Source organism: Lissotriton vulgaris, chromosome 5, assembly GCF_964263255.1.
Source record: "Lissotriton vulgaris chromosome 5, aLisVul1.2, whole genome shotgun sequence".
NCBI classification, from domain to species: Eukaryota; Metazoa; Chordata; class Amphibia; order Caudata; family Salamandridae; genus Lissotriton; species Lissotriton vulgaris.
Window position 1 is genome coordinate 1,809,681,848 of NC_141693.1, and position 14,313 is coordinate 1,809,696,160.

The 14,313-nt window shown below is 42.3% G+C and overlaps 1 protein-coding gene across 1 annotated transcript; it reads right to left on the reverse strand.

The window, feature by feature from the left end:
- Positions 1-1,115: 1,115 nt before the first annotated feature.
- LOC147717261 (keratin, type I cytoskeletal 12-like) lies at positions 1,116-11,818 on the reverse strand. Its single transcript, XM_086924208.1, has 8 exons — positions 11,355-11,818; positions 9,828-9,910; positions 8,018-8,174; positions 6,924-7,082; positions 6,554-6,679; positions 5,087-5,304; positions 4,786-4,838; positions 1,116-1,782 (listed from the first exon to the last, which is right to left on the reverse strand). Exons 1-8 carry the CDS (start codon positions 11,706-11,708, stop codon positions 1,679-1,681), a joined length of 1,254 nt encoding a protein of 417 aa, XP_086780334.1. The 5' UTR covers positions 11,709-11,818; the 3' UTR covers positions 1,116-1,678.
- Between the last annotated feature and the right edge of the window lie 2,495 nt (positions 11,819-14,313).

Consider the following 14,313-nt stretch of genomic DNA (forward strand, 5'->3'; position numbering starts at 1 on the left):
GAAAGGTAGTTAGAACTTGGTACGCAGATTGCGCTTTTTGTGATTTGGTGTAAATCCGTTTAGTATGTTTTTATCAGAACTGAGGGGTCAAAAGTAATTGTGTAGCTGGACTGTTGGTTCTGTGAGAAGCTTGAGGTACTCTTGCTGGAGCACCAATTTAAAAACAGAGCATTCCAATTGACCGGGAGCTTTAGTTCCTTTGGGCATATTTGATCTAGCGGCAGTCAGACTGACTGCCAGCCACATCAGAAAAATGTTGCTTGCAGCCATCACACGACTCGGTGACTTTGTCTCCTGCTCTGCAGTAGTAAATTTTAAAACAATATATAAGGGGGCAAGGTAGGGATACCCTCCCGCTTAGTCATCATGGGGAGGACCCAGAGGCACGCCAAAATCCTCAAAACCTCAGTAGTTTCTGCTGCGATCTCGCAGGACTCCCTCAGGATCAAAAATTAACAGCTGGGGCCTTAATCTTTATTCAAAGGCCACGGGAACCCAACCAAGAGGCGTCATTGTTTAAGGGGAGGGAGGGCACGCTGCTCCCCTCTCGAGCCATTAAAGGCCCTAGGAAGCCCACTGTCAGGGCCAAACTTTGTGTTTGAGATATCATTCGGGATATCATAAATGATGTGATAGAACATGTCATGCTCGATATAATATGTAAGGAGCTTTGCTAACTATAACTGTAAATTCCTGTTTTTCTTTTTAGTTAAAAACATCAATGTTGTCACTGACATATTCACCTAACTATAATGTACTTTAATCTTTGTTTTTTTCAGTGAATATACATTATATATATTTATACACACACATACACACACACACACTTGTGCACACTTTCTCTGCAACTGCCCTTTGCAGCTGGCACCCGCAGTTCAGTTTTATCCATGGTCCTTTATATGCATTCCTTAATATCACTCTAAGAAACGCCACTGTTCAAGAGCACTGCTGTCACATGTCCTCCTATTCTGAGCATATATTCTTCAAATGCTTTGTCTACCACTGACTTCAGTACCAATTTAGGTTAATTTCATACTACCTTCCAGAAATGTGACTCATTTGATTTTTCTCAATAGATAAAAAGCAAAATTAGGGAAATGTCACAAAAAACACCCTTATTTCAAGCATTCAAAAATAGTTTATTGAATTAAAATGTCACAGAAGCAAAGATTAGCATTTTGTGGAAAAGAAAGGCAAAGAGGAAGAGATGAAAGCTCAACGGAAGAACCTTGATACAGTGAACCACACTTCCCAGCTGGTGCCCCTGCCGAGCTGTCAATTTATGAGGTCTTCAGAAGTACATTTACAACCAGTATGGCGTTTAAAATGCTCTCAGTTGGCCTAAGTTTTAGAAGGCTGTTAACCGATGATTCACAAGAACACTCTCCCTTGATCACGTGATGAACATCTTGGAGGCCCTCTCGCTTTCTTAGGTGTTCGCTCATTCATTTTGGGTGTCTTCTGGTTGGCCTGTATGCACGGGAACTGCTGATTGGCGCTCAGTGCATTAAATTGTCCAGAAGATTCTGCGGTTATGTTGGAAGAGTTGAAAACCCCCTGGAGAAGCAGCAGAGCAGCGGGGTAGAATTGTGGAATGGGTTCCTCCTCCCGGGTTGTGCATCATGTTGTAGGTTTCCCAGTCGATCAGCGGTTCCATAAGGAGGGGCCCAGTTTCTGTCTATATTTTCTGTTCACTTTGTTTCTCCTCTTCTGACACGACTCTACCATCAACAACTTCCTGGACGATGGTCCTTACAACGCGGCTTCTAACTGGATCTGAGGCTGAAACAAGAAACGAAACGGTGAACAATGGAAAGCAGGTAGGATACCCTGAGAGAACAGGTGATGTATTTGATGACAGAGAAGGTCAATGGCATGCTGGATAAAGTTTGATAGTCTGCGTTCACTTTATGATTCAGGAATTGGATGTTACCCTCTCCAATTAATTAATTATTTCTTACCTAAATTAAACTCAGGTAAGCAAATAGCTTTCCAAATCGGGCCCATTTTGGAGCATGTATTTTGTGAATGGTTCAACAATGCGCATGTGCCTCATATAAACATTCTAATGACAGGAATGTAATCTCCTTTTCCCATCTCTGTTATTTGAACCATTTATTCTAGACACATGCCCCTAACGTGACCATTCACATATGTCTCCCATGTGAGCACGTATGTGATCATGTACATTTTGGCGTGTGCTCACCTTTGAGCATTCTAAAATTGTGCTTGTTCACTATTGCGCTGGTGCATTTCTCTTATACACGGTAGCATCAGTGGCTCCTGTGAATGGTTTGTTGTATGTTTTCAACCCTTGTGTAAACCTGCTAATGTTAGTGCAGCGACCTGAGGTAAACATTCTTCTTAGTGAATGTACATGCCTCTCGTGAACATTGAAAGTCGTATACATCTGCCTCGTGTGAACTTTGTAGCTGGTGCATGTACCTCGTGTGGGCACTAGTGCATGTGCTTCATTGGAATGTTTGCTGTGCTGAGGTGGTGCCCCGTCGGATCAATCTAATATTCCAATTATTCTAATATTCATTCGAATATTGTTCCTAGCCCCTCATTTAAACATGCTACCAGTGCTTGTTTCTCTTGTGAATAAGTTTACATTGATGCATGTGCCTCTTGAGAATAGACTAGTTAGTGTAAGTGCCTCGTGAAGAGTCTGTGTGGTGCAAGCGCCTCGGGGGAGTTTCTAGATGGTGCATGTATGCCATGTGACCATTGTCACTGGTCATGTGCACCACGTAAAGACTAACAACTTGTAAGACTCACAACTTTGACAGATATCCCGTCCACCGAAATATAAATCCCAATATATCCTATGGGATATTCAGTAGGCGGATATCGGTCACCGCTGTGACGTACAAAATCGATCGCCAAGATCTAAATAAGGCCCTAAATTTGGTGTATGTGTCTCGTGGAAGTATTCTGATTGGTGAATAAGACTTATGTTAATGTTCTAGTTGGTACAAGCACAATGTGGGAATGTTCTGCTTATAATGAGAGCCCCTCATCTTAACATGTTAATAATGGTGCAGATGAACATGTTAACAGTGGTGCAAGTGGCTTGTGAAAAGGTTCTCCTAATGGGCCATCCTGACCTCTCTGGCTCTAACATGCCTAGACTTAATGACCGTCTTTACATAACCCAGTCAACTGGCCCCCTCCAGTGTTTGTTGTCCTTCATCCAGGAGTCGTAGGTCGCCTAAAGGTCATCTCCACCTTCATCACACAGCGAAGCAACTTAGTGGCAAAAAGGAGTGCGTGTGTGCTTGAGGGAGAAGGTACATTGTATGTGACAGATTAAGGGGCGATAGAGTGGGCCCCCAACTCTATCAGATGTATGGAGTCCAGTGCTCCGGATAAGTAGGAGCGCTTCATTCTAAACATTTGGAAGTTGAGACTAACTCAATAATTTATGTCGAAACAGGGAATTATCATTGTTAAAAGGGTTATTTTTAATCAGGCAACATATAATGCAAATCCTGTTTTATATGTCACTTATGGTTCATGTAAATGAAATGTTCATGCTTTAAAGAATAAATTAACCTAACATATTTATGGGGCATTGAATGGCACATGAAACAAAATCATTACAGTAATTTTATTACTTTCATCCTTTTCCATCCTTGGTATTCATTGTCCCATTTCAAGTATAGGTGAAGCACATTTACTTTGATACTTTATATGGAGCACTCACACCCATTCATCGTAAAGTAGCAATGTAACAGGTGGCTCGTTAGCACCATGAGAGCAAAGGAAAGAGAGAACAAGATGGACGCTACAAAAATGTTAACTTTAGCTTTTAAAGTTAGAGAAAGGTGCCAGAAGTTACATTGGAAAAAATAAAAAAAACAGGGGGCATATTAGCAAGAGCCATATCACCGCTTTAGCGGCACTTTTTGCTGCACAAGCGGCAATATTTTTATCGCACTATTAGCAAGCTGTCGCTTACAGCAGTGAGCGACAGCTTGTAGGCGATAACTACCGGTTTGGCGCCCGCTTTGCATGTCAGCGATATTTATCGCTAATGACATGCAAAGTGGGCGTACCCAAACTGTTAGCGACTGAAAGCAGTCACTAACACAGCTATCGCCTATTAGCAAGGAAGGCACAGCGATAAAAAAAAATCGCTCTAAGCGCGATTATCGCTATAATCTAACGCCTGCTGAAACATAACTTACCTGTTTATCCAATGGGAGGTGGAACTTCAGGTTAAGTCCCCATTGGCGTTAATGTGTGAATATCACTGGAATTCCAGTGATATTCACGCATTTCGCCACTATCGCTGGATATTTTAGCACAATGGAGAAAAACATTGCTAATAGCAGGTTTTCTCTGCTAACATATTCAGCGATAGGCAGCAATAAAACAAATGGCTAGTCTCATTTAGCGATAAATATCGCTATTTCTTGCTAATATGCCCCAAGATGTTTCTAGTGTTTTGTATTGTGGGGCATGCCCCAGAAATGTGATGGGCCTAACTTCACCTTTAAATCCCTCATTGAATTGGACCTGCTTGAGCAAAGTCATCTCTGTTCTTAATAATCCACACAGAGAAGTTGAGCAGTGGAGGTTAGAATCTTTCAAAGGCCAGTAGTCCCCTTATCTGGTGGCATGACATGAACTACTGTTACCACCGTGAAACGATATGTCTCATAGGAATCATGTGGTGCCCAAGCTTTATTATACGAGACAAGACTTCAAACAGACAAATGGGAGAAGGTCGCAAGAACCGAGCATTATAACAAAGCTAACAGAAAGAGGGACGCTTACCTTTTGATGACTGAGGGCTAGGACGCTTGGGCTTTTGGTCGACGACTTTGTAACTGAAAGGAAATGACATGCATGTTACATACACATGACTAAGAATGTTGTATAATCATTCTATACGCAATGCTCGATGTCTGCTGACAAAATAGTTTTCAAGTGAGGGTTTACCAAAGGGTTGACAATGTTACTTGTTTGGGTAATTTAGGGCTCCTCTCTTCACTGCAATGGTACCCCAGGTGAAGAACTTTGCCTGGAACCTAAATATTGCTAAAGTGTAGGTGTTCAGGATTTGCCATTGTCTTACCTGCCCTGACCCTCTAGCAGGCACCGGTAGGTCTCAATCTCCCTCTCCAGCCGGCTCTTGATGTCCAGGAGTTGCTCGTACTCTGCCATATTGTTCTCCATCTCTTCCTTGATTCCTTCAAGTTCCTCCTCTAGTTGACTGATCTTCTCTTGAAGGTGTGCCAGCTGGGCACAGTAGGTCCCTTCTGTTTCTGCCAAGCTGGCTTCAAGGGATTTTTTCTGTGTGTAAAAAAGACAAGATGTACACCTGAAACAACTTGATGGAATGTGTTCTAGCTTTCAGTGGGCCAAGAGTGATTAAAAATGGCTATAGCCTTAATCCCTCCCCCCGAGTCCAGAATAATATTCTGCAGTCACGTACATTTACGTGTGATGCTTTACCAAGCCTAGTTTCTTTGCATTTTTATCAGAAAAATAGGCATTTGCCAACTAAGCACATGCGGGAGTTGTTAGGAGTCTCAGAGCATTCTCTCTTATTCATGCCCAAGAGGGGCCCCGTATGCCTTTAAGGCTGCATGGGGGCATTATTGGAGAGGAGATGCTGGGACGACACCCACATGCTTCATGCTTTCCTTCCGTTCCCATTGTGAATGCAGCCTTAGAATTGTCTCCATGCTAGTTCTTGGTATGCACGCAGTGCACTTCCTACTACCACTCCAAGCTGCTGATGCAGCTGTGTGTGGGTTAAAGCCACCCCACTCCATTTGCAACTCCTCCCTGGTTTTTTCAGAGTCAGCTCCACTCTCTATGCCTTAGCAAGAGCCCTCAACACTCCCAATGCAACCCCCCCACCCAGATGGTATTTGTATTAATTCGTGATATTTCTGAGCATTGTAAATACATTAAGTAAAAATATATTGTAGTATTGCCCATGGTAATTTAAAGATGAACTTTACTTCAATACACAAGTAATGTGGCAAAGATAACTTCCAAAGAATGCATTAGAAATCAAATTGCCTCTTGGCGCTGCCAAAGGGACGACTCAATAGTCAGCTACTTTGAGTAGCATTCAGATTGAAGGGTCAACACATGATTCCAAAGTCACATTTATATTTCCTTCTAAGAGTTCAAGCCAATTCCGGTACAGAGTTCTGACTAATATAAATAAGTGCCGCTCTTCCAAATTTCGCAAGTCCATGCCTGACTAGCTGCTAGTGTCCAGATTTAGTCTTTGCATTCTGGGGCTTTTAGGTATGTTTTATCCCATTATAACACCAATACTACGATTACTAGAAAGCAAAGAAATAAACTGGACTGGGACAGATTGCCTGCATGGACCTAGGAACCTTGGTAGTTATATGAGCGTATTCACACTAAGGAGAGATACCTATGTGCTATGTAAGTGGTTTCAGCATGGTCATTGGTTCTTCAAGACCTTCCCCAAGGAATGGGGGATCTAATATGTTTCGAAAGATGTCTCACCAGCGAGGTCTATGTAGAAAGAACCGGAGTAATTGAGACAACTTACCATTATGAGAGCTGCCTGTAGGTCAATTTCCAAGGCCTGTAGAGAGCGCTTCAAGTCATAGATCTCTCTCTTGCTCGTCTGTACCTCCTCAGCCCCGGCGGAGATCTCTTGTTTGAGGGCAGTGCTCTAAGAGACAGCATGGGAATGAGTAAAGTTCACATATTTAGACACTACAAAAAGTGATGGACTTCTTGAATTTATCCCAGCCACAGGAAATTACTCGGGCATATTCCATTCCTTTCTTTTTAAATTGTCTATGTTGTTACACTCAGGAGAAAATATATGCAAATTCATGTTTGAAAATATCTAGGTTTTCCATAGTTCAGTCCTTCTTATCCCACAGCCCACAGGACATTCATTCCTTCCTCACCGCTTCCAGGAACTTTGCTTCGGCATCCCGGCGATTCTTGTCTGCCATCTCCTCATACTGGCTTCGCATGTCCCCGAGGAGCTTCAGCAGGTTGATGCCTGGGACGGCATTCATCTCTACGCTGATGTGCCCTTCTGTCCCCAGTAGTCCCTTCAGTTCCTGCAGGAAGAGTAGCAGTATGTCATGGTCATTATTCAGGGCTGTGTGGCATAGTATGAAATAAATGTGGCTTAGAGGGGTTATGATCTAGCAGGAATGCATATCTATCAAACAGAGATTTCATCTAAATGTAGGAAATGTGAACAAACGGAATGCAGGAGATGTGGTCTATCATTAGGAGAGAGAGAGCTACTGTCTGGAAAACAGAGATAAGGTATTGGAAGGAGATCTATCCTAACATGACGAAGAATAGCTGAAAGGAGATGTATCCAGACAAAATTAAGCAAATGTGTCATAGGAGGAAAGGTTTAACAGGAAAATGTGATGTTGTCTAGCGGAAGGAAATATCCTACTAGGAAGGCAATGTGGTCTACCAAGAAGAACACACTGGGGTATCGCAAAAAATGGAAATCTAGACCAGCTAAAATAAAGAGTTGTTGTCTTGTGTGAAAGATATATGTCTAGCAGAAAAAAAGGCAATGTGGATAACAAAAAATACACGGCAGGTGATGAGCTCAATTGGAAGGATGCATAGCTGACAGTAAGAAGATATCATCTAAGAAGGACATGGGCCCTAGCAAAAAGTAGTGGTTCAGTAATCAGGGCTCGGAGTTCAAATGAATGAGTTTCACACTCCGTTGCTGAGCACTCCCATCTCGCTTGCTTTTTTTCTCAAGTGCTCAAATCACTCAGTACTGAGAGTCCTCATTTTGTTGACACCTCAATCATATATATTAAGGTTTTCCAATGTAATGCATTTACGCTTTCCTTGTTTGTCCATCTGATTTTTTCCCTGGCTTCTAAAAATGATTGAATTGTCTGACACAACTGTATGAAAACTTTAATGAATCAGAAAGCGCATTTCAAAGCCGTGTATCACGTCACAGGATTCCATCTATCTCAATACCAGCACTTTCATGCCACATTGCTCTTACTTCTTCGTGGTTCCTCTTGAGGCAAGACAGCTCCTCCGTCAGGTTCTCCACCTCTCCCTCAAGGTCACACTTGCCAATGGTCAACTCATCGAGCACCTTGCGCAGCCCGTTGGTGTCAGCCTCCACGCTCTGGCGCATGACCAGCTCATTCTCAAACCTGGAAAAAAAATAACTAGACGTCAATAACTGCAAAAGAAAACCACATCTGAAACAGCAAGTTCTAACATCTGAGGCTTCAAGCACGTAAATTAAAGTTTGCAACAGCACATTGCCAGAAGCCCTGTGACAGTTCTATTGTACAACTAAGTCTGTATGCTGTTATAAAAGATGTATAAGTACAATATTGTGGAAGACATCGATAAAAAAAAAAGGTCTTCATTGAAGAAATATGTAATTTCTGTCTAAATATCCCTCAGTTTGTTTTGGACTGAATGCAAGATTAGTATATTACAAACCTCCCACCATACTAGTCAAATATGACTATTGGTACAGTAAAAACAAGGAGAAGGTCAAGGTTAGGACGGATCTTATGGTTTTTGCATTTCTGATATATGTCTGTTGGCTAACAAAAGACCAAATAGGACTAGTATCATTCTAAGTTCAATTAAACCATTAGCATTGCATTGCTTACTAGCTAACACCTGGTGTTATCTCCTAGGTGATGGAGTTTGTAGTGGGCGCTATGTTGCTTGAATTCCAAATGTGCATGGCAAAGTCTGAGCATTTAGGATTGTTCCGAAAATTATTCCAATAATGCTATGCTACTCATCTGACATTAAAATGGACATCCTTAATGCAACAGAATCAAGGTAACTGAGTTGTGATATTCTTTTAAATCTTAACCACGAGGAAACTCTTTCCCGTTCAGAAGACCTCTCGACAGTAAATAATTGCACACCACGGTAGGCAGTGCAATGCATTCCATCCACACTATCCACCTATGAGTCCTCGGTATATATTTTCGAGTGATCGCAGTTATTGAGAATAATTTAAGCATGCCATCCATCTCGGTGAAGTTTAAGGGATTGAACCCTAATCTTGTGCTTATCTCTTGAAGAAGGATTATTTCACAATTGGAAAGAGAAGAAAATGTAATTTAAATACTGTTTATTTGAAAGAAAATATATAGGTTAAAAGTAAACATAATAGCTCTATTTATTGTTTTGAAAAGTATTTGAATGGGTATTAGGTGGTGATATATTGAAGAAGGTGGGTGAGGTGGAAAGTAGCCACTGAGATAAGAAGACGTGCACAAAGTGAATGACCTTTCTGGGCAAAAGGGTGAGGTAAAGAGTGGAAAAAGAGAGGTCTCCATCCATTTGAATGTTTTAGAGTTACCACATGTGAGTCCAGTGATTGGGCCTTGTCTGAAGAGCCAAATTCTTTGTGACTCACAAGGACATGGTCAAGGTGGTGGAGGAGATGTCCCCTCCCACCCTCTTGGAATGTGGTCCATCAGTGAGGGTCTAAATCAGGCCCTAAGATTTCAAGATTTAAGAGGAATTTATGAGAGGAATCAGTGCTTCTTGTTTACTTGTTTATCCTTTTATTGACAAGTGGTGGTCCTGGTGTGCCAAGCAAGGTTAGAAAGAGTCCATGTGGCAATGGTAATATCCTAATGAAGGGGCGAGCAAGTATTGCAACATCTACTTAAAGTGTTCCAGTGATCTAGTCTTCTCCTGGCAAGGCTATGCGGATGAATTGGTGGTGAGGAAAGGAAGGTGAAGAAAGTCAAGGGTATTTTAGCATTTGGAGGACTCTGTCTTGTTGCTAAGATATTGCCACTGATGGAGGAAATGGACCGACTTACTTAAGTTTGAAGTCTTCAGCAGCCAGTCTGGCATTGTCGAGTTGCAGGACAGTCCTGGCATTCTCAGTAGATGTACAAATGATCTGGAAGACAATAAAAGTTTACATTGAAGACAATGGTGCAGCGCGTGGCGTGTCATTTCCAAGAGGGCAAATATTCTGACCTTCAAAAACAAAAGTCAATAATCCTTCTAAAAAAGAATTTTAGACATTTACACTTTTGATTAAGCATTTCTGGCGGTTCAATGAGTATCTGTACAGACATCTGGTGCGTGCACATAGTATCCAGTTCCCGCGTTTCCTATTGTAATTAATATTCCAGGCACCATCTTGCAATATTCATAGAAACACTCTGTGGCTTCATAACTCTAAAAACCATCTCTCAGCTAATTTTGCAACTTTGTAATTGTAAATTGATACTTGTATAGCGCACTACTCACCCGCAAGGGTCTCAAGGCGCTTGTACGAATACCGCTGTGGAACCCATCCTGGCTTTCCCTGCGTTGTGGGGGCCGTTGTGGAGATTAAGCAAGCTATTGCCCAGAGTTGCAGAGTGGGACTCCATGATTGGAATAGGCACCGAGGTGAGAATTATCAGGTCCGTGGAATTTTTGAGCCCAAGACCCGCCGAGGCGGGGAATTGAACCCTGGTCCCGGGCTAGACCTCTGAATCAGGGTCTGCCACTCTAATCATTGAGCCACACTTTATATTGCTCGAGGACGAAAGCTCGACCCGAATGTATGCGAGCGCTTTAAATGAGCACCAGTTACATTACACATGATCACATTCATTTTTTAGGCACAGGGATATTAAATGATTTGCCCAGATATCATAGGATGTTGAGCCAATGCTGGGACTTGAACCTGGTTTCCATTTCCAAAGTCGGCCGCTCTGGTCGTAATGGGACATTGTCGCCCCTGATCCCTTTACATAATCAATATCGAGTACTTTAGTCGAAATGACCTTATTGAAGAAAACTAAGACTCCAATTTCAAGTGTGCATTGAATTAACATGTGCTGAAATAAAGCCCTAGACTGGAAACATGGTATACCATGGAGTCACATGGTAACCCACAAAACATGGCTGAACGGCCCAATGATCGAACAGCCACCTAGTCGAACGGATTTTCCTGTAATTTATCTCTGATAATCACGAAAGGAACTACAGATATTTACAACAGGGAAGTAGTCTTTCAAACAACATGGGAACTTTTAATAATCCGGTGTTTATTAGAGATTGGTCACAGTTTCATTCAAGGACGTTGTGGGGTCACAATTAGGGCATGTTGGCAATTAACCGCAGTGAAGAAATGCAGACAAAGAGTGCCCTTCTTTACACATCAAGAGAATAAAGTGTCCTGTATTCTGTGTAAAGCCCTACTCGAAACTATGAGAGACGAAATCCTCAGCTGCAATCACTTAAAAGGTAACAATTCATTTCTGCATTACACACTACAGCAATAACAAGGAATGATGTAATCATGTACATCATTAGGCCAAGATTTTAATGATTTATAATGTTCTTACCTTTTTTTGAAACTCTGCAATGATGGTGTAGTATTTGCTGTAGTCATGAGCCACTGCGGGACGGTGGTGTGCATACCAATCCTTGATTTTGTTCTCAAGCTCCAAGTTGGCACATTCCAGTTGGTGGACTTTCTCCAGATAGGACGCAAGACGGTCATTCAGGTTTTGCATGGTCTGCTTTTCCCCAGCAGAGAGGAGGCCCTCGTTGCTGGGTTGGCTCCCAATAACTGCATTGTTAAAGACCTCTTGGAAAGCTACGCCTCCTCCAACACTGCCTTGGAAGCCGCCAAAGCTGGCTCCACCACCAACCATTGAAGCCCGGCTGGAACCAGCACTATGATGGTAGAAAGACATGATGCTCCAGAAGAACTGCTACCCTGCAAAGAGGCACTGAGTAGGAGAGAGTGGAGGGTGCTGGTGCAATGGCTGGATTGTTTTGCCTATATATACAAACCTTAGTGGGTGTTTCATTTCTGTGAGTAAACTGCTAAATATGCGGTTTTGTTTCAAGGTCAGACTCTCCCTCTCATTACCATAGGTGTGATAAATTAATATTCAGGCCTTGTTGGGCATATACATTTCTCATCACATGATGAATCAAGATACAGCGGGCGGGGCAATGCTAAGCATTTACTTTAATTGTTTTATTTCTGTAATCTTATTTCATTAAAGCGCTGCCCTTTTTTCTTATCGACTCATTTGTATGCAAGGAGCATTAATAGACAGGTTACAGCTTTGAAGTGTACGCGGTGTGACACCTTCATTAAAAAAGATGAACACACAGAGGATACGCCTAGAACATGTGTCCTAAACTGAGGTATCCCGAGGGATTGAAGGATTCTTGCAGCTTAAATGCAATGGCAATGACAATATAGTGCTCTAAAGTAACTGAAAGCAGGATTGTGACACTTTTTAGGAGAAATTTATGAATAAATAGAAGAATTTGCAATTAGTTTGTACCACTCTTTTCCCTTTAAGAACCAGCTAACAATGGCCTCTCAAAAAATCACGGATTATAAATGGGACGATGTTTTGCCTGAAGGTTTGAGATGTCTAGTGCTCAGCAGTCAAGTTGCCGAGTATGAAGTCAGGTGATTTTTCACACAAGTAATAGGGTGAGCACACAGGATGCCTAAATCTCGGTCAATCCCTTTATTTCGATGCCTTTCAAGTTGTAAAAAAAATAGTAACGTAAAAATAAAATTACAGCCCCAATTACATGTTAACCACATCATATAGGTCCATTTTCCAAATGGTTTTGGATGGAAACAGTATTTTCTGTCCAGTCGTTTTTATACCGGATTTTGTGATACCACACACCATAATAACTTGTGTGTTATTCCTACAGTTGATCATGGGGACAATTCTATCCGGTCAAGCTTAAATATTCCTCAACTCTGGAATATCATGCGGAAATCGGCGGAGTAACATAGATTTCTGAATTCAATTACCCATTTCAGATGGGACTTGTTGTGCATCATTTGTGGCCCTAGTATAATGCAGTTTCTGGCATTTCAGCCGTCGTCGGCCCGGCTTTCTTGAATCCTGATGGTGCAATGAGCAAGGGACTCACATCTGAGTATACCCTTCCACGCTTAGGGTGGACAAAAAATTTAATAACAAGGGGTGGTGATGGACAGAGTTTCTGAATTAAGCAGAATACTCTCACCCAGTCAAGAGATCAGGGCTAGATCCAACACCGTTTTTTAGCTCACTGCACCATCCCAGCTCAGAACCTGGATATATGCAAATTAGTCTGTTCCTGTCCCAGTGCATGATGGGAACAGGGCAAACCAAACTACCAATCCAATTCTTACACTGGGAAGGAAACAAGCTTCCGGGGACCAGTTTCTGGCATTTCAGCCGTCGTCGGCCCAGCTTGCTTGAATCCTGATGGTGCAATGAGCAAGGGACTCACATCTGAGTATACCCTTCCACGCTTAGGGTGGACAAAATATTTAACAACAAGGGGTGGTGATGGACAGAGTTTCTGAATTAAGCAGAATACTCTCACCCAGTCAAGAGATCAGGGCTAGATCCAACACCGTTTTTTTGCTCACTGCACCATCCCAGCTCAGAACCTGGCTATATGCAAATTAGTCTGTTCCTGTCCCAGTGCATGATGGGAACAGGGCAAACCAAACTACCAAGCCAATTCTTACACTGGGAAGGAAACAAGCTTCCGTGGACCAGTTTCTGGCATTTCCTGATCTGTGGACTGGGTAAGAGTGGTCTGCTTAATTCAGACACTCTGTTCATCACCACCCCTTTTTCTGAATCGTTTTTGGCCACTATAGGTGTGGCAGGGTATACTCAGACATGAGTCCCTTTCTCACTGCACCATCAGGATTCAAGCAAGCCGGGCCGAAGACGGCTGAAATGCCAGAAACCGGTCCCCGGTAGCTTGTCTCCTTTCTGATGAAGAATTGGCTTGGTAGTTTAGTCTGCCCTGTTCCCATGATGCACTGGGCCAGGGACAGACTGATTTGCATATAGCCAGGTTCTGAGCTGGGATGGTGCAGTGAGATAAATAACGGTGATGGATCATGCCCTGATCTTTGGAATGGGTAAGAGTGGTCTGCTTAATTCAGACACTCTGTTCATCACCACCCCTTTTTCCTAGTATAATGCTGCATTCAAGAATTACTCATATCTGTTCTATCAGTATTACCGGATACATTACTACCACACCAAATAATGCTGTTGTGTTTATCGGGGCCATTCTTGTTTCCCGATATCTGGTCTCAAACAGACTCCACATACAGATAAGAGGATTCTGTGCCTCAAATTTCTAATGTTACTGTGTGAATATGATTTCCTTTTTAAAGAGCTCTGCTCCTCTTTAAAGCTAGTTCTAGTTGGACTGGAACACACACCAAGGAAAAAATCAAATACATATGTAGGAAAGTAGGATCTGCTTCTTATGGTTACCCCAACTTTTTGCTTTATGTCACACTGT

Coding starts and splice junctions, on each gene's coding strand:
- LOC147717261 (XM_086924208.1), bottom strand. CDS start 11,708: ATGTCTTTCTACCATCATAGTGCTGGTTCCAGCCGGGCTTCAATGGTT. Junction 8,175..9,827: donor GCTGAAGACTTCAAACTTAA/GTAAGTCGGTCC, acceptor TTTTTTTTCCAG/GTTTGAGAATGAGCTGGTCA. Junction 6,680..6,923: donor AAGCAAAGTTCCTGGAAGCG/GTGAGGAAGGAA, acceptor GCTGTCTCTTAG/AGCACTGCCCTCAAACAAGA.